At 38.0% G+C, this 27,617-nt stretch overlaps 1 protein-coding gene across 1 annotated transcript in view; it reads left to right on the top strand.

Annotated features, from left to right (window-relative positions):
* The window catches only part of AOAH (acyloxyacyl hydrolase), a gene marked incomplete at both ends in the record, with an annotated part of 147,038 nt that overhangs the window by 22,097 nt on the left and 97,324 nt on the right, over positions 1–27,617 (top strand). Inside the window, one exon of the mRNA XM_084230605.1 lies at positions 1,526–1,625. Within this exon, the coding sequence (XP_084086731.1) occupies positions 1,526–1,625 (100 nt within the window). The remainder of the gene's footprint in view (positions 1–1,525; positions 1,626–27,617) is intronic.

The following is a 27,617-nucleotide window of genomic DNA, read 5'->3' as shown; positions in this document are numbered from 1 at the left end:
AATTCCAGTGACTTACATCAGGCCCTGGTCTCAAAGGGCAGCATTAAGAAGTTGACTACTGTTTCTCAAGGGTCAGCCCATATGAAAGCTATGATTGCCTTCAGTGGTTAAAAACAAACTAAAAAAAAAACAAAAAAGACAAATAACAATTTGGTCTTGCTTATAGAGAAGAAGGAAGAGGAGGAGAAGGATCAGGAAGAGAAGACATAATAATTGGGTAGAGGTAGAGATTGTCATTGTAATATTTGGATGGTGGGGGGGATAGCTTTATTATAAGGGAACCTAGAATGTTTCAGAAAGTGCAAGGGCAGGAAAACAGCCAGACCCCATACAGAGACTGGAAAGAGCATTAGGAAACCATCAGGAACACAGAGGCATGCTCTCCCCTGGCTTCTTCACTGTGCATGCTGGATGCTGCCCCCCAAACCCCATCCTACTGACAAGCTTTCCAAATACTCAGTTCACATGACAGGAAACTGTATTGCAGGTCCCTAAGTTATTTTAACTTCTTTTGTTATGGGAACAGCACATAATGCAGTCAGACTTTTTCATAGAGATTCCACCTTCCTGTAGAAGAGAATCTGACTGGTGTCACTTCAATGGTCTATTGGGGTCCACTCAACTGAGGTATAACACTACTACCAGCAACCCATCCCTATGGGTGAAGGGGAACATCTCAGGGATAATATGAAGGGAGAAGAAACCTCAGCAATTTGCCTCTAGAATTTGTAACTATCCTTCTACATATTAAAAAGATTAATCTATGTTTCTGGACTTTATATTGTTTTGGTTTGATTTGATTTGGGTTTGAATCAATGATCTACTTGGGAAGTCCATACTTTACTTGTTCCTTCATTTGAAGCAGAACATTATGCTCATTTTTCTTGGTAAGAAAAGTTTTAGGAGTGTCAGTTAGAAAATGGATATGGGAGATTTGTTTTAGCCCCTTTACCTAGACATAAACCAAAATGTTTGAAGAATGCTGTCCTTACACCATGCCCAGGGGAGGAATACAAGTCAATTATATTTTATTTTCTGCCATAAGATAAAGAAATAGATTTACTTTAAGGGAAAAATATTATTTATATTATGCCTAAGAAAATAGTTTAGGTGTTTAAGGCTATGTCATAGAGGACTTTTTACTATGAGGCTCAGTAAACTTTAAAATATTGTTCCCTTCAAATTACAGCCACCTCAATTTTTCCTTTCCAAGTTTTATTTGTAGCTTCTCCTGAAAAGAAAAAACATGGAATCTGTATCATGGTTCTTGTGTGGCAGGCTCTCTCACAGCACTTTGCTGTTGGTGTCCCATCCCCATGAGCTTATTCCAAATGCAGAAGAGAGCAATGTGGCAGGAAATAGTTAGGATCCAGTTGCTCCCAGGGACAAGACCTAAAGACCTTGAGAAAGTGGATTGCAGGTAGTGGGGAACCTATTCTAGGGATTTGCCTTCTTTGAAATAGTTTCTATTTCCTAATGCCTGAGCGATCTTAAATAGCCTTTGTTTTGTCCCATTTCCCTCCAGACTAAGTGAAAAAATAAATGCTGATGTGGTGTGCCACATGCTGGAGTTTTGTAAAGAGGACACAGGTCAACCTTTTTGTCATCTCTACCCCATTCCCGAGGTGAGTGGCTTTTTGCTCTGTTGGTGAGATTACGGTAACATGCAAGTCCTTTGGTTTTGTGATAGAGGAGGTTGGGGACAGAGATGCAAAGTGACATTTTCAATCACATTGCATGAAATAATATTCCCAAGTTTCAACCTAGATCCCTACCCCAAATGCTGCTAAATAATGTCTTTGCTCTTTAACTATTGTGGTTTAGAATCTAGAGCGGGGTTAATTAATGGTAGGTAGGAAATCTCAAGGAAATAACAGGTTTAAATCCTCCTTTAGCTCTTAAAAACCGAGCAAGTCACTTGGATAGGGTGATCCCTCAACCCAATTTGCCCAGGACTGTCCTGGTAAAAGCACTGAAAGTCCCATATTCTAGGAAAACCTGTGTAGTTGCTCATTCTAGTCTGATTTTTATTGTTTCCACCCACAAAATAGGTGTAATAAAATACTTCCTTATAGATTTGTTGTGAGAAGTAGGTGAACTAACACATATAAAATGCTTAGTACAATACCTGCTACATAAAAAGTGTTAATGAAAGTGCTACCTAATATAATTATTATCAATATCATTATTATCCACAGATAGCTATTCAGAATACCCTGCATATGTTATTTCAGGTTGGACAATTTTTAATTGGAATTCAGGCAGTGACTAGGCTGCAAATGTTGACACAACTCCCTTTCCACACTCTGAATGAGGAGATAATATTAAATCCAGTTAGGACTCATAATATTGATTTCTAAAAGTTTCCTGCAAAAATAATGGAATAATAAAATTGTCTACTTTCCCAGAATTGTAGTGTGGGTTTGTTTTTTAAATATATTTTATATTTAATACTGTGGTTTTCTGTTTTATTTGTAATACCCTTTCATTCTCATTGAAATAAAGTCAATGTAACATTTTGTGGCCTAAACAATGAACATAATTTTGCTGACTGACAGTATTAAATATCTAAGTCTGTGTCCTTGTTCAAGAAGAGTTGCAAATGCCTGGGGTCCACATGCGGTTTGAATTTTCCCTAATTCCACTTGAGAAACTGGGGGCTTAAAATATTTTCATGTGTTCAAATAACATGCGAATATCATACCATTATATTCACTGCTTGATAGTTTATGGAAAAGACATGTCTATATGTGAGGGCAGATGATATTAGGTTTTTGTGATTTCCTTTAATAACATCATGGTGTGTATATATCACAGCCAGAGGTACATACCATCACAAAATGCTCAACTTTAGTCTTTTGTAAAATCACATTCTTTGTTTCAAATTCAATGGAGTTTATTTACTTGTCTTCCCATCACAAACCTGTTTTCAATTCCCAACTGAGGAACATTTTATGCAGGGTCTTTGGAGCAGAGGGATTATAGGACTTCATCCCACATCTGCTCAGCTTTCACCCCAGCCCAGAGTCCCCCTGGTCAACTCTCCTCACATCCCCAATTGTTGTCCTGGACATTTACCCTTCTCCCCAAATCCCCATCATTAACCTCCTATTCAACATGAGGCAAAAAAGAGGGACTATTGTTGCAAATGTGGACAGCTCACCCTCCTTTACCTCTAAGGTTTCCTTCAAAGACAACAATGGACATTGAGTGCTCACTGTGCTTCCATTCATCTTATTTAGTCCACCAAACATCCCTGGAGGAAGGAAGCATGATGACCCCCCTTTTTTTAAATTGAGCTAACTGAAGGTTAAAGAGGTTACATAACTTGCTTAAATTCACCCCTTTAGGAAAGAACAGACTTAGGATTTGCATCCAGTCCTTTACTCAGAGAGATTGGTTGGTCTCTGTAGCCATTTATCAGTGTCTCTTTATAACAATCAACTGAAATCTCACTATAAGAAACAACCAATGTTTGAGTGTTAGATGTTTTCCTTCTCAAATAAATTGTACTATATCAATAATTTCTTTGAGAGCTATGATGTTGCATACACATTTTTACTCTGCTTCCCCCCAACATTATGTTTTGAGCATATTTTTAATGGTATGTATCAGACCTTCTGTTCATTTCCATTGTGCACAAATGATACTGACAAAGCAGGGGTGAATTCCTTAAAGGTAGATAAAGACCCATTAAAGGTAGATAAAGACACAAATGTAGAGTATGTCCAACCTGCCAGAAGTCTTACTCATGACTGCCCTGGTCAACACTCACCACCCAATGTAGTTGCTATTCTGAAATCTATCACTACAGGTTAGTTCATTTATATAAAGTACTAGATACTCCATGTAATACTCTATATAATACATCTATTATGTTTTCCTTTGTATCTGGCTTCTTTTGCTTATGAGATTAATCTATGTTCTTGCACGTAACTGTATCATTGCATGAAACATTCACAAATCAACCTTTGATGTAACTCCTGCAATAACTTCCCTGTTAGTCCAACCAAATCTGTTTGTACTTTCTTTCCAAAAAACCTTCCACATTAAGGTCAGAAACACCTTTTCTTATCCTTCATATCTCATCTAATATGTCCTTCCTTCAGGGACGTCAACCCTGAGTTCTAGTACATACCCCTCTTGTCAAAGCTTTTCTAGGTTCCTTCACTGAACTTGTATATTACCCTTGTATGACTGCTTGTCTTTGTGTTGTTCCCACCAGGCTATAACCTCTAGGTAGAAAGACTCTGCCTGAGCCTCTCATTCACCACTGTTTACCCAATGCCAAGCATGGCATCTTATATGAATTAAAGAAATATTTGGTTGAATGAAGTGTCACTGACCTTTCATTTGCATCATTGATGGAAATTCTGATTTTCTTTCCTTAGTGGCCACACTAATTTCCCCAATACCTGCCTCCCATGATACTAAAGCCCCCAGCATATCAACTCCTCATTGCTTACACATTAAAGTATAAATTTTCACTTAACATGCTAGGATTCTCCAAAAACCTTCCCAGTTTGCCCAACCACCATTATCCTGTATGTTCCATGCTGCAGTAAAACAGGGAGGGATTGGTTTAGCCTTGAGCCTTCTTCAACCTTTCTTCTCTTGCACCTTCACTCTTTATCTTTTGTTCACCCAGAATGTCCTGTCAACACCATGCCCATCCTTCAAGCTCATCTCACTGTCCCCTTCTCGGTAATCTAACTCCTAAATGTTTCCCCTCAACTATCATCATAAAATAACCTCTCAACTATTTATCTGGGCCAGTACTATTCTAAATGCTTTGTGTATGTTAACTCATTTAATCATATGAAGTAGGTATTGTTGTGGTTGACTTACTCCAGGTGAGCAACAGGAGGCACTGAGCTATGAAGAGGTTATATTTATGTAGATTCTATTCTTAGGACTTATCAGGAAGCAAGTCAGCAGCTCTCCAATTTGTGTTGTCTCCATCATACCAGGCATCATACCATACCATACTGGGCATATGGGTAATATACTAAGCATTGTAATTTGCATGCATGATGTCACTTAACAGAGTTATTGAGGTCTATTTATTTTACAGTTGAGGAAATTGAGAACATGAGAACCTAAGCCTTTATGTAGGTTACACAGAGAGCAAGTGGCAACAGAGGAGTCAGCACCAAGTATTTGTCTTTAAAGCCCAAGTTCTTAACTGTTGTACTCCATGCCTCATGGATACTCCTGGGCACTGTTCCTTTGAACTGCACCACTGTCCCTGGGTCAGCCACAAGCAGGAGTTTTCTCACTCTACATCCTGCTTTACATGATTTTCAGATTCTGGTAAAATATAAATGGTGCAATTCAGGCCATCACCCCTCTGAAAGGTATGCTGCCAGATGAAGTGATGAAGGTCAGCACTCTGCTCCAGGGAGAAACTAGCAGTGTAGAAAACAGCAGTATAGAGCAAAAGGAGTCTCACTGTGGTAGGGCTAAAAAGGTGGAACCACAGTTGGAGCTCTCTGTGAACCACCTATTCATTACAGACAGCACAATTGAACTTCCAGGCCCACACCTTGCCCTTCCCTTAGCAGCATCTTCATGTTCTTATCTACCATGAACCCACCCATAATTGAATGAGGCAAAAAACAACCTACATTGTTCAGCTTTCCACAGGAGGGAACTGGGAAGAGACAAAAGAGTAGAGGCATGGGAATAATTGGAGAAAGAGGAGGAAGGCAGGAAAATGAAAATAAAGAGAAATGAAAATTGCAGACTGCATTGTCAAGACCACTCAGATGGTTTTGTAATACTTTGGGAGGATTATTTATATCATTCCTCCTCTTATTTGCACACAAAACGAGGCACTGCCCTCTGCTGTTGTGTGTGTGTGTGTGTGTGTGTGTAACAATTATTCTCATGCAACAACTCTTCAATGAAAATGGGATGTGACTCATCCCATGTGTTCTATTGCTCTTTATTTATTTTTTTAAATAAATTTTATTTCTATATTCCCCATACAATTGCAATCCCCTTATTTTGACCCCAATCCCTCCCCGCTCTGCCCCCCACCAACCATAGAGTGTCTCTGGTTCATAGTTGTTTGTTGATTTTGATTTTCACTTTCTTATAGTTATTCTTTTTCCTGGTCCCTTATTTAAGTTTTCTAGATTCCTGCTATGAGTGAGATCATCCGGTATTTTTCTTTTTCTTTCTGGCTTATTTCGCTGAGCATGATCCCTTCCAGCACCATCCACGTTGCTGCAAATTGCATGTGTTTATCTTTTTTGAATGCTGAGTAATATTCCATGGTGTACATGTACCACATCTTCTTGATCCAGTCATCTATTTTGGGGCATTTGGGTTGTTTCCAAAGCTTAGCTATTGTAAACAGTGCTGCTATAAACATAGGAGTGCAGGTGCTCTTTGGAATTGATGTTTCTGTATCCTTTGGGTAAATACCTAGGAGTGGAATTGCTGGATCATATGGAAGCTCTATGTTTAGTAGGTCCAGAATCTCCACACAGCTCTCCATAGTGGTTGGACCCGTTTGCACTCCCACCAATAGTGCAGGAGAGTTCCTTTTTCTCCACATCCTCACAAACATTTGTTGTTGCTAGTTTTTTTAATATGTGCCATTCTCACTGGTGTAAGATGGTATCTCATGGTAGTTTTGATTTGCATTTCCCTGATTACAAGTGATCTTGAACATTTTTTCATATGCCTGTTGGCCATTTGCATTTCCTCTTCAGAGAAGATTCTTTTTAGCTCTTCTGCCCATATTTTGACTGGATTATTTTCTTTGTTTTTGTTGAGTCTCATCAGCTCTTTGCAGATTTTTGTAATCAGACCTTTATCATTAGTGTTGTGTGCAAAAATGTTCTCCCAGTCGGTGGGGTTTCTCTTTGTTTTTGTTATTGTCTCTTTTGCTGTGCAGAAGCTCTTTAATTTGATGTAGCCCCAGCTGTTTATCTTTGCCTTCACTATCACTGCTTTGGGTGATGTGTCTGTAAAGATGTCTTTGATGTGCATATCCCGTAGTGTTTCGCCTATGTTTCCTTCTATGTATTTTATGGTTTCAGGTCTTATGTCTAGTTCTTTAATCCATTTTGAGTTGATTTTTTGTGTATGGTGTGAGGTAGTGGTCAAGCTTCATTCTTTTGCATGTAGCGACCCAGTTTTCCCAGCACCATTTATTGAACAGACTTTCTTTGCTCCAATGCATAGTCTTTGCTCCTTTGTCAAAGATTAGTTGACCATAAATCTGTGGGTTTATTTCTGGATTTTCTATTCAATTCCATTGGTCTGTGTGTCTGTTCTTGCTCCAATATCATGTAGTTTTGATGATTATGGCTTTGTAGTAAAGTTTGAAGTCTGGGAGTGTGATGCCTTCATTCCCTTCTTTTTTTTTTTTTCAGGAGAGCTTTGGCTCTTCAGGGTTTTTGGTGATTCCATATGAATTTCATCAATAATTGTTCTATTTCTTTGAAGAATGACATTGAAATTTTTTTGAAATAGCATTGAATCTGTATATTGCTTTTGGTAGGATGGCCATTTTAATAATGTTTATTCTTCCAATCCATGAGCAGGGGATGTCTTTCCATTTCTTTATGTCTTCTTCTATTTCTTTTAACAGTGTTTTATAGTTTTCTTTGTATAGGTCCTTTACCTCTTTTGTTAGATTTATTCCCAAGTATTTGATTTTTTTTGTTTCAATAATAAAAGGGATGTTTTTTTTTTTAATTTCTTCTTCTTCAGATTTATTCTTTGTGTATAGGAAGGCTACAGACTTTTGCGTGTTGATTTCGTATCCTGCCACTTTACTGAACTGATTGATGAGTTGAATTAGTTTTTCTGTGGAGTTTTTGGGATTCTCTATCTATATTGTCATATCATCTGCAAATAGTGATAGTTTGACTTCTTCTTTTCCTATTTGGATTCCTCGTATGTCTTTCTCTTGTCTTATTGCTTTGGCTAGGACTTCCGGTATTATATTGAAAAGCAGTGGTGAGAGTGGCCATCCTTATCTTGTTCCAGATCTTAATGGAAACGCTTTCAGCTTTTCGCCATTGAGAATGATACGGGCTGTTGGCTTGTCATATATGGCCTTTATGATATTGAGGTATGTTCCTTGTATCCCAAGAATTTCAAGGGCTTTTATCATGAATGGGTGTTGCACTTTGTTGAAAGCTTTCTCAGCATCTATTGATATTATCATATGGTTTTTATATTTCTTTTTGCTGATATGTTGGATAATGTTGATTGATTTTCGGATGTGGAACCACCCTTGTGTCCCTGGAATGAACCCTACTTGGTCGTGGTGAATTATCTTATGGATACATTGTTGGTTTCTGATAGCTAAAATTTTATTGAGGATTTTTGCATCAGTGTTCATTAGGGAGATTGGCTTGTAGTTTTCCTTTTTTTGTGTTGTCCTTGTTCAGATTTGGTATTAGTGTAATGTTGGCTTCATAGAACGTGTTTGGTATTGTCCCTTCCTTCTCAATTTTTTGGAAGAGTTTGTGAAGGATAGGCACTAATTTGTCTCTGAATGTTTGGTAGAATTCATTTGTAAATCCATCAGGTCCTGGGCTTTTGTTTTTGGGGAGGTTTTTCATTACCATTTCAATTTCACTGCTTGTAATTGGTCTGTTTAGGTGTTCTATTTATTCTTTATCTAGTTTTGGGTGATTGTAGAGTTGTAGGAATTTGTCCATCTCCTCTAGACTGTTGAACTTGTTTCCATATAACTGTTCACAGTAGTTACTGATTATTCTTTTGATTTCTGCTGTGTCCATTGTGATTTCTCCTCTTTCATTTATGATCCTGTTTATTTGTGCTTTCTCCCTTTTTTCCTTTGTGAGCCTGGCTAGGGGTTTGTCTATTTTATTGATTTTTTGAAGAACCAGCTCTTGGTTTCATTGATCTTTTGGATTGTTTTTTTAGTTTCAATTTCATTTATTTCTGCTTTGGTTTTTATTATTTCCTTTCTTCTACTGGTTTTGGGGTTTTTTTGTTGTTCTTTTTCTAGATCTTTGAGCTTCGAGATTAGGTTGTTTCTTTGAGTTCTTTCTTGTTTTTTGATGTGAGCATCTATTGCTATATATTTTCTCTTATTACTGCTTTTGCTGCATCCCATACATTTAGGAAATTGGTGTCCTCCTTGTCATTCAATTGAAAGAATTTTTTAATTTCTTCTTTGATCTCCTCATTAGTCCAGTGGTCTTCTAGTAGTGTGGTTTTCAATCTCCATGAGGTAGGAGAGTCCCTTACCTTCTTTTTATGGTTTATTTCTAGTTTGATGCCTTCATGGTCAGAAAAGATGGTTGGTATGATTTCAAACTTGGTGTATCTGTTGATTTTTGTCTTGTGTCCCATTATGTGATCGATCCTAGAGAATTATCCGTGTGCACTTGAGAAAAGTGTGTACTCCGTTTTTTTGGGGGGTTAGTGTTCTATAGATGTCTGTTAAGCCCAAGCGCTTTAGGTCCTTATTTAGAGCTTTAGTGTCTTTACTTATTTTTTGTCTCGTTGATCTATCCATTGCTGTTAGTGGTGTGTTGAAGTCTCCCACTACCTATGTGTTTTCTCTGATGTCTGTTTTCAGAGATGACAATAGTTCTGATATATTTTGGTGCCCCTTCATTTGGTGAATATATTAATGAGTGTTATTTCTTCTTGAAGTGTTGTCCCCTTGATCATATGCAGTGACCGTTGGGGTCTCTTTTTACCTTTTTGAGTTTGAAATCTGTTTTATCTGATATAAGTATAGCTGTTCCTGCTTTCTTTTTTGGTCCATTTATTTGTAGGATTGTTTTCCGTCCTTTAACTTTGAGTCTATTTTTATCTTTTGTAGCTAAATGTGTTTCCTGGAGACAGCAAAAGGTTGGGTTTTGTTTCTTAATCCAGCCTGCGACTCTGTGTCTTTTTATTGAAGTGTTTAGTCCATTTACATTTAGGGTTAATATTGATATGTTAGCATCTGTATTTGCCATTGTGTTTGTCTTTCCTTTGATTTAATTTATTTATTCTTTTAATAATCTTTTTTTGGCCTTCTTCCATTGTTATTCATCCCTCTGAGGTTCTGGCTTTAGGACTCCTTGTAGTATTTTTTGGAGTGGTAGTTTATTTGTAATGAAATTCCAGAGTTTCTGTTTGTCTGGGAAGGTCCTTATTCTTTCTTCATAGAGGAAGGAGAGCTTTGCGGGATAGAGTATTCTTGGATTGCATCTGTTTTCTTGGAGTCTGTTGACTATGTCCCTCCCTCTCTCCTTGCCCATAGTGTTTCTTCGGAGAAGTCTGATGTCAGCCTGATTGGTTTTCCTTTTTATGTTATCTGTTTCCTCCCTCTTGTAAGCTTCATTATTTTTTCCTTGTCCTGGATTCTTTGGAGCTTTACTATTATGTGTCTTGCTGTTTTTTTTTCCTTTCGTCATGGAAGTTTGGTGTTCTTCTTACTTCTTGTATATCAATTTTCATCTCCTTCTTCATGTTTGGGAAGTTCTCTTCAGTTATCTCCTTGAATATTTTCTCTGTTCCTACATCTCTCTCTTCTCCTTCTGGGATTCCTATAACTCTTATATTTCCTTTCCTCATGGAGTCAGATAATTCCTGAAGTCATTCTTTGGTCTTTTTCCTTCGTACTTCTCTTTCCTTTTCTGTTTTGTTTCTTTTTATTTCTGTGTCTTCAAGAGTGCTTATTCATTCTTCCATTTCATCTATTCTGCTTTCATTGCTTTTCCCAGAGTTCTTTAGTGCCTCCATTAATTCTTTGATCTCCTGCATTTCTTTTACTTCCCTCTTTAGGGACTCAATTTCATTCTTCTGATCGTTGATTATTTTTCTGTTACCATTGTTTTCCTTTATGAGTTCTGTCATTTTTTTAATCATGGCAATTTGAAGTTCTCTTTCTGGAAGGCTCAGAAATTCTTCCAAGTTACTCTCTTTGCAATCTGGGGGGTGGTTTTCTTTTTGTGATGTGCTTTTTCCTCTAGAGTTGCTAGGTTGCGTGTGGTTCTTCTACTCCCTACTGCCTGTTTTCTAATTTGCCGTATGCATTGGGACACTGTGTTGCTGGGTCTGGCTGGCATCTTGGGTGAACTTCTCCACTCCCCTCTAGCTCCTCCCGGAGCCATCTGTCGGTTTCAAGCAGTCTTTACTGAAGAAAGGTCCCTGTTCTAAAATGGCAATGCAGGGACACACTCCCCTCGTCCTGGTCTGCCCCGGCAGTCGGTTCCCGCTCCCCCTCTGGCTCGGACTGCAGGCCAGAAGGGGCCTGATGTGGGCGAAATTCCCTGTTCCCCTCTGCCTCCTCTGGGAGCCTTCTGCTAGTTTCAGACAGTCTTTACTGGAGAAATGTCCCTGTTCTAAAATGGCGATGCGGGACGCACTCCGCGCGCGCCCCGTCTCGGGCACACTCTTGTGCGTGCCCAGTCTGCCCCGTCTGTGGGTGCCCGCTCCCCCTCTGGGCTTGGACTGCTGGTCAGAAGAGGCCTGGCATGGGCGAGGTTTCCAACTCACCACTGGCTCCTCCGGGAGCCTTCTGCCATTTTCAAGCAGTCTTTTCTGAAGAAAGGTCCCTGTTCTATGGGTTGTTGGTGTTTTTTTTTTTCTGGTCGCTAGGTGGCGCCAGAGATCTCTCCTAGTGTCCTTGGGGAGCTGTTTTTTTCAACCCGTGGGACGGGGAACAGAGAGAGAGTGGTGGGAAAAGCCTCAACGGCTTTGGGGTGCTGTGTCTGCCTTGTGCCCCACCGTTGTGGGGAACCCACGCCCCAAACTTCGTGCCCTGGGTCTCAGTTCCAAAGCCCTCAGGTCCAGGACGTGGGCTGTAGCCCAGTTCAGTGTCCGCAAAAATGGCTCCTTTTGCACCCCGCTCCTGTGCCCGGGCGCCTGGTTTCTGATTACTCAGGGAGGGACATTCACTTCAGTGAGGACCCCCGCGCATCTCCCCTCAAGCCTAGGTCGCAGGCGCAGGGACCTGGGCAGCCATGATCTGCGTTTGCTTTTCAAGCTCGCTGCTTTCCTGCACAAGCTTACCAGCTGGCCTGGGGCTGTATGCAGGTCTCCAGAGTCCTTGTTTTTCTCTAATGGCACCCGGAGCTGTTTGCTCACCTCCACAGCGAATCCTGCAGGGTTCTCCACAGCTCCGGTTCACGGGGTGTGGTGGCTGAAATAATTCCTTTCCATTCACAGTCCTGCTTGATGCATAGTTTGTTCTTGTTGGTTGTTTTAGTTTTTTCCTCCTTTCTGTTGGTCGGAGAGTGCTGACTTTGTGGGTGGGGGAGAGTAGCAGTGTTCTGAGCTTTCCTCCCTTCTAGTCCTCTTTTATGGCAACTTTCTTCTTCGGGTAGTTTGCTGGAGTCGTCCGTTTATCTTCCGTGTCCCAGTTCTCACTGGGACCTTCCGCTTTTCCTCCCTATTAACTTTTTTTTTAATGGGAGATCTTATTCGCAGTGTTTCCTCGCCACCGTGTTGATCTGCCCACTCTCGGGAGTTTCTCCTATTGCTCTTTAATCCTCTTTTTTAGATTAGGATTACAGTGGAAAACTTCAGTTGGGCCAGGGGCAGGTGGGAGTCTTTTCTGCTTTATGATACCCCTTCCTGAGAGACCCTGTAGACTTCTTCATAACACACCACCCTCAGCTCAAGGAACATGCTGTATCTACAAACACCTCAAAGGCAAACTCAGGACTTACTCAACACCACTTTGATCCACATTAAAAGAGAATTATATTCAAAAGATATGTCCTAGTTGAGGTAGATTCTCCTTATTTCCCCGAGGCCTCTGACCCATTTAAATTGCTGCAGGGGAAACCCACTATCTTACGAAAGCAATCCAAACTTCTAAACGTTTTATCCCATAGTGAATCTGATTTCTGCAGGAACTAGAAGCTCTCCAAAACTGAGTGTGTGGGAGTGTGTGATTGCACAGGAGATTCATGTTTCTCTGAAATCTAAGCTGATATAAATGCAGCTGGGGAGGAGTAAGTTTGCACTCTTTTAATGAAAAGGTGACACGTGACAATTTCTTGATATTCAACTGAGAAATAAACAAACCAACTCAAGAATTGACTTTTATTTTTTAAATATTGTATCAAATAAAATATTGGGCATCTCTTTTAGTTGAAGGTTTCAGGTAGTAAGGTTTAAGAAAAATTACAGATGAACAGAAAATTGAACATTTTCTAAGATTTATTAATCACTAAATTTTATTCCATATAGTCAACAGTGCCCTTCCACTCATTTAGGTGTGCTTGGCCCTGTGAGCTCTTGTGTCGTCATAAAAACTGGCCCAAACTGCTGTTGGTTTGGTTTAGTTCTTGTTTTTATTTTTATTTTATTGAGATAACATTAGTTTACAACACTGTTTATGATTTAGGGGTATAGTTGCACACCCCTTCAGATGTATGTTGCTGCCCAAACCTACCACCAACACACCCATAATGCTCCACATAAACCACTAGGTCCCCTCTATACTTTGCTCCTCACTTCCCACCCCTTCCAGTACTCAATTCTGCAGTCAGATTCCAAAGGTTCATTCTGGTTTAGTTTTGTCTGTTCCATTGCTTTGTTTCTTTATATTCCACATGAGTGAAATCATCTGTCTCTCTTCTGATTTATTTCACTTAGTTTAATCCCTTTCAGTTCCCTCCATGTTGTCACAAATGACAAGATTTTATCTGTATTATAATTGAGTAATATTATCTCATCTTTTTATGTGCTTAGGCACTTAAGCTGTTTGCTTAACTTGGCTTTTGTACAAGTGCTGCAGTGAACGTAGGAATGCATCTGTCCCTCTGAATTAGTGTGTTATATTCTTCAGATAGATACCTAGGTGTGGAATTTCTGGATCATTCCAGAAAGGTGTTTTTAATGTTTTCAGAAACCTCTATACTGTTTTCACAGGGTCTGGACCACCAATGGTGTGCAAGGTTTCCTGGTACACTCTACACTCTCAACAAAACTCGTTTCTGATCTTTTTGATATGGGCCATTATCACAGGCATGAGATAGTATTTCTATGTGATTCTGAGCAGATAAAAGATGTGATAATATTGCATTTCCCTAATGATAATCAATGAAAAACTTTTTTCACATGCTTATTTGTCATGTATGTCTTTGAAGACATTTATATTTAGACCTATCCATTTTGTGATCAGTTTTTTTATTTCTTGTTGAGTTGTATGAGTTCTTTATAAATCTTGGATATTTGCACTATCTTAATGATAGTTTCTTTTGCTATGCAGTTTTTAGTTTGATATAGTCCCATTTGTTTATTTTTTTTTGTTTCCCTTGCCATTGGAGTTGAATCCCTGAAAATACCACTAAAGTCAATATCACAGAGTGTGTTACCTATATTTTCTTCTATGTATTTTATGATTTCAGGTCTTACTTCTCAGTCTTTAATTCATTTTGAATTGTTTTTTGTGCATAGTGTGAGAAAATTGTCTAATATTTCTTTTACCTGTGGCTGTCCAGTTTTCCCAATACTGTGTGTTGAAGAGACTTTCCCTTGTGAAGAATTATCTGGTCTCAATGGACTATACCAGAGTGCAAAACGTTTACCTTATTTTAGAATGTGAAGCAGTTTTCAGAAATATATGTGGAACTTAATACTTGTGATTCTACAAAGAACTTGATGAGCACTAGAGGGTAGAAATTTTGCTCGGCCCAAGTCTAAAAACTGTGTGGTCAAGCCAAGCTGCTGCTGGCCGTTTCTTTGACACCTGGCAAGCTCCCAGACATCCAAAATCTTTGAAGATTTATATATCACCACTTATCCCCCAAATCATCCTGTTTCTTGATTTCCAACCTTTCCTTGATGCCAGCCCTTTCTCTGATGGTTTCATTATTTTAAACAGTTAGTAGATTTCTAGTCTTCTCTAATCCTTCTTAGAAGGAATATGGATATTGGGGGTTTTAAAACCAATCTATTTAGAGTTCACACCTTCTTATGAGTTTTTTTTCATAATAGAGTGCTAATTGGGCTAATTGAAGTTCTCTATGGCTAAGGTATAAAATAAAGATATCTAATAATTTGCTCAAGTGTCTCCCATTTCAAAAGTTATATGTAAAAATAAAACTCCAGGGCCCTTACTCCCCTCCAGTTATAATCAACTTTCTCACCTACCTCCAATTGAGTGGCAGCTCAACATAGTGGTTAAGAACACAGATCTTCCAGTCAGACCACCTGAACTCATAACATGATAGCAGTTTTTACTGTCTGTTTCTCATTTAACAAGTTGATTAATTGCTTTGGGCCTCAGTGTCTTCATTGGTAAAATGAAGATAATAGTAGGAACTCATAGCATTGCTATGAATATTAAACAAATTACAGTGTGCCTCTATGTGTATTTATATGCATACATATATGTGTGCACATATTATATATAGGGAGTATGAATTTTAGAACAGTGCTTTATATAGCATATGTACTTAATAAGTGTTATTTAGCATCAGCATTATAATTATTCTCCTCTTCCAAGTATCTCTGCAACAAAGGAGAACTTTTCCTCTTCCTCAACTCTCATTTGCTTCTCAACCTACTGAGGTCTGGTCTCTAACTCCACCCTCTCCTGCAACACCTCCCCTTAAAGTAATCAGTGACTTCCTAAATGCCAAATCCAAGGATATTTTTATCCATTATCTGCTGCATTTGACACTGATTGCCACTGTTTCCAGAAATTTCTCTACCTGTCCCTAGTTATCCTCATCTGTCTCTATTCCCTTCCTAAGCACTGTGATCCACCAATCCAGGGTTATGCCTGCTCTAGATTTTCTCCCTGAGTGATAACAGGTAGGACAGCCAGGTGACGAAACACATGGATTCTGGTGCCAGCCTGCCAGGGTCATTGACTCTAGCTCTATCACAGTTTTAAGTGATTTGAAATATATTACTTAAACTTTCTTGTGTCTCAGTTGCCTCATCTGGAGGCAGATGAGGAGAGTATAGTAGAGCCTACTTCAAAGGTTTCATGTGAATATTACATAAGTAATTATATGTAAAATTTCTGAGAATAGTCATTGACCAAAATATTTGACCTTGTTATTAAGGTTTGCAAATAAAACTGAAAACTTTGGATCCTCCCTGGTGGCACAGGGGTTAAAGACAGCAATATCAAGCTATTGGCAGCCACTGCAGCATGAGTTAGATCCCCTGGTCAGCAGGGAGCAACCCACATGGCGCAGCAGACCTCTCCTGTCTTGCCAGCTGCTACCATCAGCAGTGTATTTCAGTAGATCTGCCTGTTCTGCTCCCCACACTCTCTGGTGAATCCTCTCACCTCCCACACCTTTGGCCTGTACCCCAGTTCTTTAATGCATAAATAAATAAAACTTTTAAAAAAAACTGAAAACTTTCCTCAAGCTACAGCCAATACATAGAATTTCCAGTAAGTATCTTCATGTGTAAGTGCCAAAGACACCTTGTACACAAGTCAGAAGCCAAACTATATTCATTTCTACTCACCAGGTATGGTTTTTTATTCCATAACTCAGTTTCAGCAACACCATTCTCCCACTAACATGAGCCTAACATCTTTAGGATGGAATCTTGCAGCATCTTCTTTTCTTTAATATTTTATTTTATATAATTCTTACATCATTTTTCATTTTTACACAATGTACGCATTTTCATTTTGGTTATATTCCCCATACAATTGCATCCCCCCTCATTTAGACCTTCATCCCTTCTCCCCCCGCACCCACCCACCCTGTAGTGTGTCTCTGGTTTATAGTTGTTTGTTGATTTTGATTCTTACTTTATTATAATTAGTCTTTTTTCTGGTTCCTTATTTAGGTTTTCTAAATTCCTGCTATGAGTGAGACCATATGGTATTTTTCTTTTTCTTTCTGGCTTATTTCGCTGAGCATGATCCCTTCTAGCTCCATCCATATTGCTGCAAATTGCATGAGTTTATCTTTTTAGATTGCTGAGTAATATTCCATTGTATATATATTCCACATCTTCTTGATCCATTCATCTATTTTTGGACATTTGAGTTGTTTCCATACACCAACTGGGAGAAAATTTTTGCACACAACACTAATGATAAAGGACTGATCACAAAAATTTACAAAGAGCTGATGAGACTCAACAAAAACAAAGAAAATAATCCAGTCAAAAAATGGGCAGAAGAGCTAAAAAGAAACTTCTCCAAAGAGGAAATGCAGCATCTTCTTAACTGAGACCTCTACCTCCAGTTTTGAACATCTCAAATCCAGGCACCCAAATGACATTCCTAAAATGCAAATCTGACTATACTCCCTTCCCTTCCTAAGTTCCTTCAAAACCATCCATCTTTAAGGCAAAATCTGGATTCCATGAGCTAACATATGTTGTCTCTACAGTCTTGTTCTTTAAAGAATTACCTTATCCTTCTCAGTTCTAGCAGTCACACAATACTTCTTATAATCCCCACCATATCCTTCTTGTTATGGCCTCCTGGTCTTGCTCCTATGTTTCCTGTGCCTATAATGTTCTTTCCCTGAGTCATTCCTGAAGACTCAACTCAGTTGGCAACTCTTCCAAGAAACTGTCCCTGACACCCATCCTCCCACTCCAGTAAGGATTAGACATCCTTTCTCACTGTCCTTATGATACCATGTCCTTCTAGCTGTCATTGCACATTCCATGTTGCATTTATTTATCAATTTAAGTGTATCTCCATGAAATTGATGGTGAACTATGAGTTATAAGGCTGAGGTTGTATCTGACATATTTCTCTATTTCCCACTGCCTGGATAAGGGCTGAAACAATACAAATACCCAATAAATATATGTTGAATAGATGGGCTAACTTAATTCAGTTATATCTGTAAAAAGGGGGCAGTAATACCATATAATGCACTTACTTTCAAACCTTACTGATATATGAACTCGCAGTGAATCTTCATCCTTATTATACACTCAACTATTTATTTAGAGTTGGGACTTTTCTCCTTCTAATCATCCAAAAGACTCATCATGGGCATTCATTCTGTCCTGTCCAGTTCTCCTTTGTGAGCAAACCTGCATTTATCCCCCAGAAATATATCTCTGAGTCATTCTCCTGTTATGATAACCTAGAGTCATTTTACAAGTAACCTCCCATCCCAACTTGAATAAGAGCTTTCTGGTGTATTCTCAAAGGCTACCTCAAATCTTGGAGTCAAGTTGGTGTTCAGTAAATGATTATTGAAAAAAATGAATCCCTGAATGAGCAGAAGATTAAATTGGCAAGAGGATAGGAGTTTAGAGTTTCTTCTATTTAAAACCAAGATACTCTCTAATAACCAGCAATTATTCTTCTTTGTTCTTATTCAAGAAAAGTAATCTCTAATCCGAAACATTCAGTTTTTTAGCAGTGTGTGTGTGTTTGTGTGTGTGTGCGTGTGTGTGTGTGTGTGTGTTTGTTTCTGGGTAAACTTCTTTAATCTGTCTCTCTCTCTCTTTTTTTTTTTTTACAAGACTCAGATCTCTGGAGTCTATGTCCTCTCCTGCCTGTGCATAATTACAAAGTAATATCATTATGACTTGCCATTTTTGTTGACTGCACAGATAATAAAAATGAATTAAGTTCTCTCAGTTTAACAGAACCTCTGTGTCAAACAAGGAAAGGAAATTACTTCCTCTGTGATCAACATTACATTGGAATTTGCATTCCAATGGACATGTACAATGGACATGGGCAAGTATAGCAAAATAATAGCTCAACCCTAAACAAAAATGAAATAATTAACTTCTCGTCTCATTTGGTTATCTGACCAAACTCTTCTGCTTAATTTATTCTTCCCTGTCCACCTTACCTCTGCATAGTATGTGAATGTTTTCTCATGCAACCAAGCCTAGGAAAACACAAAATATTAATAAGAAAGAAGCTATTTGTGTGACCATCATAGCTGAAGGTTTAGGAATTCCCTCCTTGTGTTAGCTGATCTTCGACTGTGATTTGGCAAACCATTAGAAAATCATATATTATTTTTGAAGAAAACTCAAGAAAGAATATCCTACAGCTTGGGAACATTTATTATATATTTTAACATTCTGGAAGAGTTAATAAAATTTTCCAAATTGTCTCACTTCATGAACTCATGGTCAGTGTCATAAGAGTCTTAGATGAAACTGACAAGCTGAAGTACAAACAATTATTCTTTTGTTCTTGTAATATACATTTACTAAGCTCCTATCATGTTACAGGTACATGGTAGGGCTCAAAGAGTAAAAGACAGGGCCTTCCCGGTGGCGCAGTGGTTGAGTGCCATGTTGTGAAGCTGTCCACAAACTCTGCAGTGCTGGTTCAATTCCCCACCAGCCAGGGAGAACCCCACAAGGCGCAGCAGATCGCTCCTGCCTCGCCCGCTGTTCCCCTCAGCAGTGTCTTCACTCCGTCTGCCTGTTCTGTTCCCCACTCTGGCTCTGGTGAATTCTCTCACCCTCCCGCACTTCTGACCTATACCTCAGTTCTCGCATAAAATAAATAAATAAATATTTAAAAAAAAAATAGTAAAAGACAACAACAAGCACCAATCCAGGACTAAGGTTTACACAACACAACAAAATCTGGACCAAATATTGTCATACATCATCCAAAATCCTTCCACACAATTCAAAGTTTATTCCATTAGCCCAGTTTTATAAATGAGAAATCAGAATTCAAGAGAATTATTGGTTGTAGAGTTGCATACATGACAATTTTTTTAAAGTTTCTTTTTAAACATCTGAGGTAATTATTAACAATGAGCTGCATGGCAGTGGAAGATAGCCTTCTAGATGCAGAAAAGTCAGTTTAAAATGGAGTAGAAATATTTTATATCTAAATTATTTTTTGTCTAAAAATAAACCCAAATGCATTTGAGAGTCTTGTTTTTAATAAAAATAGCATTGCAAATCAGTGGTGAAACACTGGCTTATTCAGTAAATAAATGGAAACTAAAGGCTAGCCACAGGGGAATAAGTTTGAAGCTAGGTGTTTATTCCCTATTGCAAAATAAATTCCAAATGAATTAATATTTAAATTACAAAGGATAGTACCACAAAGAAGAAAATCATGAGCAATTTTATTTGCAATTTGTGATCCAAATGTAAACACGAGAAATACATCTGACTATGAAAGCCTGCCATATACAAAATCAAAATCAAAAGACAACAGGCAAATCAGGAAAAGGGTTTGTGCCCCACATAGTTATTATCTCTATGATTCAAAAAAACTCTTATAAAATCAAAAGAAAAAAAAAGTAAGCAAAGGCCGCAAGCAATTGCTTTACAGAAAAAGATCAAAAGACCAAAAATGTAGGTGAAATATTGATCCTTTGCTCATAATTAAAAAAGTGAAAATTAAAATGAGATTCCATTTTACCTATTTTGCTTCAACAAAATTCTTTGAAGGACATTAGAAATTATCACAGACATAGAGTGGCTTTAAATATCAGAGAACACTAAATTTAATTGCTCCCTGGAGAGTTGAAGGCTTAAAACTCATGGGAGCTGAGGAGAGCATTGAATACTGAGCTTGGATGTACAGAGTACTGTTCAATCAATCCTCCAAGCATTTCAAAGGACCATGTCAGAGATTCCAAGCTGTATTATTGTTTAAGCCTATATTTGGAATGTTGAAAAATTCATCTACTTAGACTGGCTTAAAGAATTATTGGGGGTCATTAAACTCACGGGGATCTCAAAACTCTTCAAAGGATAACAGTAATTTACAATGGACTAGTTATCCTTGAGTTCTGATAGTAGAAACTAAATGATTCCTATGATGGTAATTATATGGCATTCAAGATTTGAACATGTTTCATAGCTGCTTTTAAGAAGTTAAAAAATAAATGACAACTATTTCTTTTTTATGTTAAGAATTTTTATTTTGCAAAACAGCATACCTTATACCAAATTTATTTTTTTTAATTTTTTATGTTCCCCTTACAATTACAACCCTCTTATTTTGACCCCAAGTCCTCCTTTCCCCACCCCCCACCCACCATAGAGTGTCTCTGGCTCATAGTTGTTTGTCGATTTTGATATTTTCTTTCTTATAGTTATTCTTTTTCCTGGTCCCTTATTTAACTTTTCTAGATTCCTGCTATGAGTGAGACCATCTGGTATTTTTCTTTTTCTTTCTGGCTTATTTTGCTGAGCATGTTCCCTTCCAGCTCCATCCATGTTGCTGCAAGTTGCATGTGTTTATCTTTTTTGAATGCTGATTAATATTCCATGGTGTATATGTACCACATCTTCTTGATCCAGTCATATATTTTTGGGCATTTGGGTTGTTTCCAAAGCTTAGCTATTATAAACAGTGCTGCTATAAACATAGGGGTGCAGGTGCTCTTTGGAATTGATGTTTCTGTGTCCTTTGGGTAAATACCTAGGAGTGGAATTGCTGGATTATATGGAAGCTCTATGTTTAGTAGGTCAAGAAATCACACAGCTCTCCATAGTGGTTGGGCCAGTTTGCACTCCCACCAACAGTGCAGGAAAGTTCCTTTTTCTCCACAACCTCACAAACATTTGTTGTTGCTAGTTCTTTTAACATGTGCCATTCTCACTGGTGTAAGATGGTACCTCATTGTAGTTTTAATTTGCATTTCCCTGATTACAAGTGATGTTGAACATTTTTTCATATGCCTGTTGGCCATTTGCATTTCCTCTTCAGAGAAGTTTCTTTTTAGCTCTTCTGCCCATTTTTTGACTGGATTATTTTCTTTGTTTTTGCTGAGTCTCATCAGCTCTTTGTAGATTTTTGTGATCAATCCTTTATCATTAGTGTTGGGTGAAAAAATGTTCTCCCAGTTGGTGGGGTTTCTCTTTGTTTTTGTTATTGTCTCTTTTGCTATAGTAATTTAATGTAGTCCCAGCTGGTTATCTTTGCCTTCACTATCACTGCTTTGGGTGATGTGTCTGTAAAGTAGTCTTTGATGTACGTATCATATAGTGTTTTGCCTATATTTCCTTCTATGTATTTTATGATTTCAGGTCTTATGTCTAGTTCTTTAATCCATTTTGAGTTGGTTTTTGTGCGGTGTTAGGTAGCAGTCAAGCTTCATTCTTTTGCATGTAGCGACCCAGTTTTCCCAGCACCATTTATTGAACAGACTTTCTTTGCTCCAATGCATAGTCTTTGCTCCTTTGTCAAAGATTAGTTGACCATAAATCTGTGGGTTTATTTCTGGATTTTCTATTCGATTCCATTGGTATGTTTGTCTGTTCTTGTACCAATTCCATGCAGTTTTGATGATTATGACTTTGTAGTATAGTTTGAAGTCTGGGAGTGTGATGCCTCCATTCCCTTCTTTTTTTTTTTTTTTTCAGGAGAGCTTTGGCTCTTCAGGGTTTTTGGTGATTCCATATGAATTTCATCAATAATTGTTCTATTTCTTTGAAGAATGACATTGAAATTTTTTTTTGAAATAGCATTGAATCTGTATATTGCTTTTGGTAGGATGGCCATTTTAATAATGTTTATTCTTCCAATCCATGAGCAGGGGATGTCTTTCCATTTCTTTGTGTCTTCTTCTATTTCTTTTAACAGTGTTTTATAGTTTTCTTTGTATAGGTCCTTTACCTCTTTTGCTAGATTTATTCCCAAGTATTTGATTTTTTTTTGTTTCGATAATAAAAGGGATGTTTTTTTTAATTTCTTCTTCTTCAGATTTATTCTTTGTGTATAGGAAGGCTACTGACTTTTGCGTGTTGATTTTGTATCCTGCCACTTTACTGAACTGATTGATGAGTTGAATTAGTTTTTCTGTGGAGTTTTTGGGGTTCTCTATGTATATTATCATATCATCTGCAAATAGTGATAGTTTGACTTCTTCTTTTCCTATTTGGATTCCTAGTATGTCTTTCTCTTGTCTTATTGCTTTGGCTAGGACTTCCAGTATTATATTGAAAAGCAGTGGTGAGAGTGGACACCCTTGTCTTGTTCCAGATCTTAATGGAAATGCTTTCAGCTTTTCGCCATTGAGAATGATACTGGCTTTTGGCTTGTCATATATGGCCTTTATGATGTTGAGGTACGTTCCTTGTATCCCAAGAATTTCAGGGGCTTTTATCATGAATGGGTGTTGCACTTTGTTGAAAGCTTTCTTAGCATCTATTGATATTATCATATGGTTTTTATATTTCTTTTTGCTGATGTGTTGGATAATGTTGATTGATTTTCGGATGTGGAACCACCCTTGTGTCCCTGGAATGAACCCTACTTGGTCGTGGTGAATTATCTTATGGATACATTGTTGGATTCTGATAGCTAAAATTTTATTGAGGATATTTGCATCCGTGTTCATTAGGGAGATTGGCCTGTAGTTTTCAATTTTTGTGTTGTCCTTGTTCAGTTTTGGTATTAGTGTAATGTTGGCTTTATAGAACGTGTTTGGTATTGTCCCTTCCTTCTCAATTTTTTGGAAGAGTTTGTGAAGGATAGGCACTAATTTGTCTCTGAATGTTTGGTAGAATTCATTTGTAAATCCATCAGGTCCTGGGCTTTTGTTTTTGGGGAGGTTTTTCATTACCATTTCAATTTCGCTGCTTGTAATTGGTCTGTGTAGGTGTTCTATTTATTCTTTATATAGTTTTGGGTGATTGTAGAGTTGTAGGAATTTGTCCATCTCCTCTAGATTGTTGAACTTTTTTCCATATAACTGTTCATAGTAGTTACTGATTATTCTTTTGATTTCTGCTGTGTCCGTTGTGATTTCTCCTCTTTCATTGAATATCCTGTTTATTTGTGCTTTCTCCTTTTTTTCCTTTGTGAGGCTGGCTAGGGGTTTGTCTATTTTATTTATTTTTTTCGAAGAACCAGCTCTTGGTTTCATTGAACTTTTGGATTTTTTTTTTTTTTTTAGTTTCGATTTTATTTATTTCTACTTTGGTTTTTATTATTTCCTTTCTTCTACTGGTTTTGGGTTTTTTTTGTTGTTCTTTTTCGGGATCTTTGAGCTTCAAGATTAGGTTGTTTCTTTGAGTTCTTTCCTGTTTCTTGATGTGAGCATCTATTGCTATATATTTTCTTCTTATTACTGCTTTTGCTGCATCTCATACATTTAGGAAATTGGTGTCCTCTTTGTCATTCATTTTAAAGAATTTTTTAATTTCTTCTTTGATCTCCTCATTAGTCCAGTGGTCTTCCAGTTGTGTGGTTTTCAATCTCCATGAGGCAGGAGGATAGTTCCTTACCTTCTTTTTGTGGTTTATTTCTAGTTTGATGTCTTCGTGGTCAGAAAAGATGGTTGGTATGATTTCAAACTTGGTGTATCTGTTGATGTTTGTCTTGTGTCCCAGTATGTGATCAATCCTGGAGAATCATCCGTGTGCACTTGAGAAAAATATGTACTCAGAATTTTTGGGTTTAGTGTTCTATAGATGTCTGTTAAGCCCAAGCTCTCTAGATCCTTATTTAGAGCTTTAGTGTCTTTACTTATTTTTTTGTCTTGTTGATCTATCCATTGTTGATAGTAGTATGTTGAAGTCTCCCACTCTGTATGTGTTTTCTCTGATATCTGTTTTCAAAGATGACAATAGTTCTGATATATTTTGGTGCTCCTTCATTTGGTGAGTATATGTTAATGAGTGTTATTTCTTCTTGAAGTATTGTCCCCCTGGTCATAATGTAGTGACCGTTGGAGTCTCTTTTTACCTTTTTGAGTTTGAAATCTGTTTTATCTGATATAAGTATAGCTGTTCCTGCTTTCTTTTTTGGTCCATTTTCTTGTAGGATTGTTTTCCATCCTTTAACTTTGAGTCTATTTTTATCTTTTGTAGCTAAATGTGTTTCCTGGAGACAGCAAAAGGTTGGGTTTTGTTTCTTAATCCAGCCTTTAACTCTGTGTCTTTTTATTGAAGAGTTTAGTCCATTTATATTTAGAGTTAATATTGATATGTTTGCATCTGTATTTGCCATTGTGCTCATCTTTCCTTTGATTTTATTTATTTAATCTTTTAATAACTTTTTTTTTGGCCTTCTTCCGTTATTCATCCCTCTGAGGTTCTGGCTTTTGGACTCCTTGTAGTATTTTTTGGAGTGGGTGTTTAGTCATAATGAAATTCCAAAGTTTCTGTTTGTCTGGGAAGGTTCTTATTCTTTCTTCATAGAGGAAGGAGAGCTTTGCGGGATAGAGTATTCTAGGTTGGCATTTGTTTTCGTGGAGTCTGTTGACTATGTCCCTCCACTCTCTCCTTGCCCGTAGTGTTTCTTCAGAGAAGTTTGATGTCAGTCTGATTGGTTTTCCTTTGAATGTTATCTCTTTCTTTCCTTGTGTCAGCTTCATTATTTTCTCCTTGTTCTGGATTCTTGGGAGCTTTACTATTATGTGCCTTGCTGTATTTTTCCTCTTGTCGTGGAAGTTTGGTGGTCTTCTTGCTTCTTGTATATCAGTTTTCAGCTCCTTCTTCACGTTTGGTAAGTTCTCTTCAATTATTTCCTTGAATATTTTCTCTGTTTCTACATCTCTCTCCTCTCCTTCTGGGATTCCTATAATTCTTATATTTCCTTTCCTCATGGAGTCAGATAGTTCCTGAAGTCTTTCTTCTGTCTTTTTCCTTCGTACTTCTCTTTTCTTTTCTGTTTTGGTTCTTTTTATTTCTGCATCTTCAAGAGTACTTATTCGTTCTTCCATTTCATCTATTCTGCTTTCATTGCTCTTCCCAGAGTTCTTTAGCTCCTCCATTAATTCTTTGATCTCCTGCATTTCTTTTACTTTCCTCTTTAGGGACTCAATTTCATTCTTCTGATCGTTGATTATTTTTCTGTTATCATTGTTTTCCTTTATGACTTCTGTCAGTTTTTTAATCATGGCAATTTTAAATTCTCTTTCTGGAAGGCTCAGAAGTTCTTCCAAGTTACTCTCATTGCTATCTGGTGGGCGGTTTTCTTTTTGTGGTGCGCATTTTTCCTGAGCAGTTGCAGGGTTGCAGGTACTTTTTCTACTCCCTACTGCCTGTTTTCTAATTTGCCGTATGCCTTGGGACAGTGTGTTGCTAGTACAGGCCAGCATCTTTTTGGTGTGCTCTTTGTGGGGTTCGGGAACTGGTGGTCTAAACGAGTCAAATACTGTTATGCCAGAAGTCTAATGAGGTAGTGGTACTTTGAGTATGTTAACTGTCGCTGTCCCAGAATATTTCCTCCTTCTGTGTTTAATTACAAAGGTGTGTCTTGAAGTCCCACAAACTTCCCTGGAGGTGGGGCAGCTGGATTGCACACTGGGTTTCAAATCACTCGATCCCGCTCTGGTTTCCACCTTCCTGCCAGGGCGGGACCAGGCTTGTGGGGGCCTTCAGCTCACCTCTGACTGCACAGGGAACCTTTTCCCTCTGGTTCCACAGGGCGCTTTCTGCCAGTTTCAAGCAGTCTTTACTGAAGAAAGTTCCCTGTTCTAAAATGGCCATGCAGGGACGAATTCCCCTGCGCTCCCAGTCTGCTCTGGCAGTGGGTGCCCACTCCCCTCTGGGCTTGGACTGCTGGCCAGAGGGGCCTGGCATGGGCAAACTTCCCAGCTCACCTCTGGCTCCTCCGGGAGCCTTCTGCCGGTTTTAAGCAGTCTTTACTGAAGAAAGGTCCCTGTTCTAAAATAACTATTTCTTTTTGAGAACCTCTTTTTCTCTAGTTCAAAAAAGTTAATGACCTTGGTGAATGTGAACAGTTCTAAACAATTTGTTGAATTTTAAAGTTTAATAGCTGATTCCCCAGCATCCACCATTGGCTTTCATCTTCACCTAATTTATTTCCCACATCAGAACTCAACTCAGAAGTCATTTTTCTAGGAAATTTTCCCTGATACCTCAATGTAAGCCAGGTACTCCAGGATTCCTTGGCTTTTATCATAATCTGTCCTTCCAGTAATTGTTATAATTATAATTAAACAATTGTACAATAAATTAAATAATTTTAAAATCATTATTTAAAGTTTGCCCTTTCTGTTAGGGTGTAATTCCTCAAAAACAGATAATCTATTTCACTCCTCAGACACATGCTCTTCCCTGTGACTTCCCTAGAGTACAGCACAATTCACTGCACATATTGTTCAAAAAGTACTTATTGAATGAATAGTGTAGTACACAGAATAATGCTCTCCCCAAGAGGTTCATATTCTCATTGCCAGAACCTAAGAATGCTCCCTTATGTAACAAAAAATGACTTTGCAGGTATAATTAAATGAATATTACCTGGATTAGTTGGGTGAACCTGTTGAAATTCATGCATTGCTGAAAGATGGGAATATGTGCTGAGAAATGGGCTATTAGGCACTTTTGTCATTGTGCAAAATGTACACAGTGTAGTTATACAAACCTAAATAGTATAGCCATGACACACCCACATCATACATTGTAGCCCATTGTGACCACCATTATGTGTGGTCCTTCGTTGACCAAAATGTCAGTAAGTGACCCATAACTGTAAGCACAAGGGAAACAAGAGGATCAGTGTGTGAGTGATAAAAATGACAATAGAAATAGAAGGAATTTACAGTCTCTAGAACCTGAAGAGGCAAGAAACCAATCTCTGTTGACACCTTTATTTTAGGTCCCTATGTCTCATTTTGAACTTCTGACCTCCAGAACTATAAAAGAATAAACTTGTTTTGTTTTAAGCCACTGGATTTGTGGTGATTTGTTACAGCAGCAACAGCTAAATTGATTGTGTAACATGGGGCCATACTAATCTAACTAATCCA

This window comes from Talpa europaea, assembly GCF_964194135.1.
Source record: "Talpa europaea genome assembly, chromosome: 3".
NCBI classification, from domain to species: Eukaryota; Metazoa; Chordata; class Mammalia; order Eulipotyphla; family Talpidae; genus Talpa; species Talpa europaea.
The sequence above is the reverse complement of the archived record's forward strand: the minus strand, read 5'-3'. Positions and strand labels throughout refer to the sequence as shown.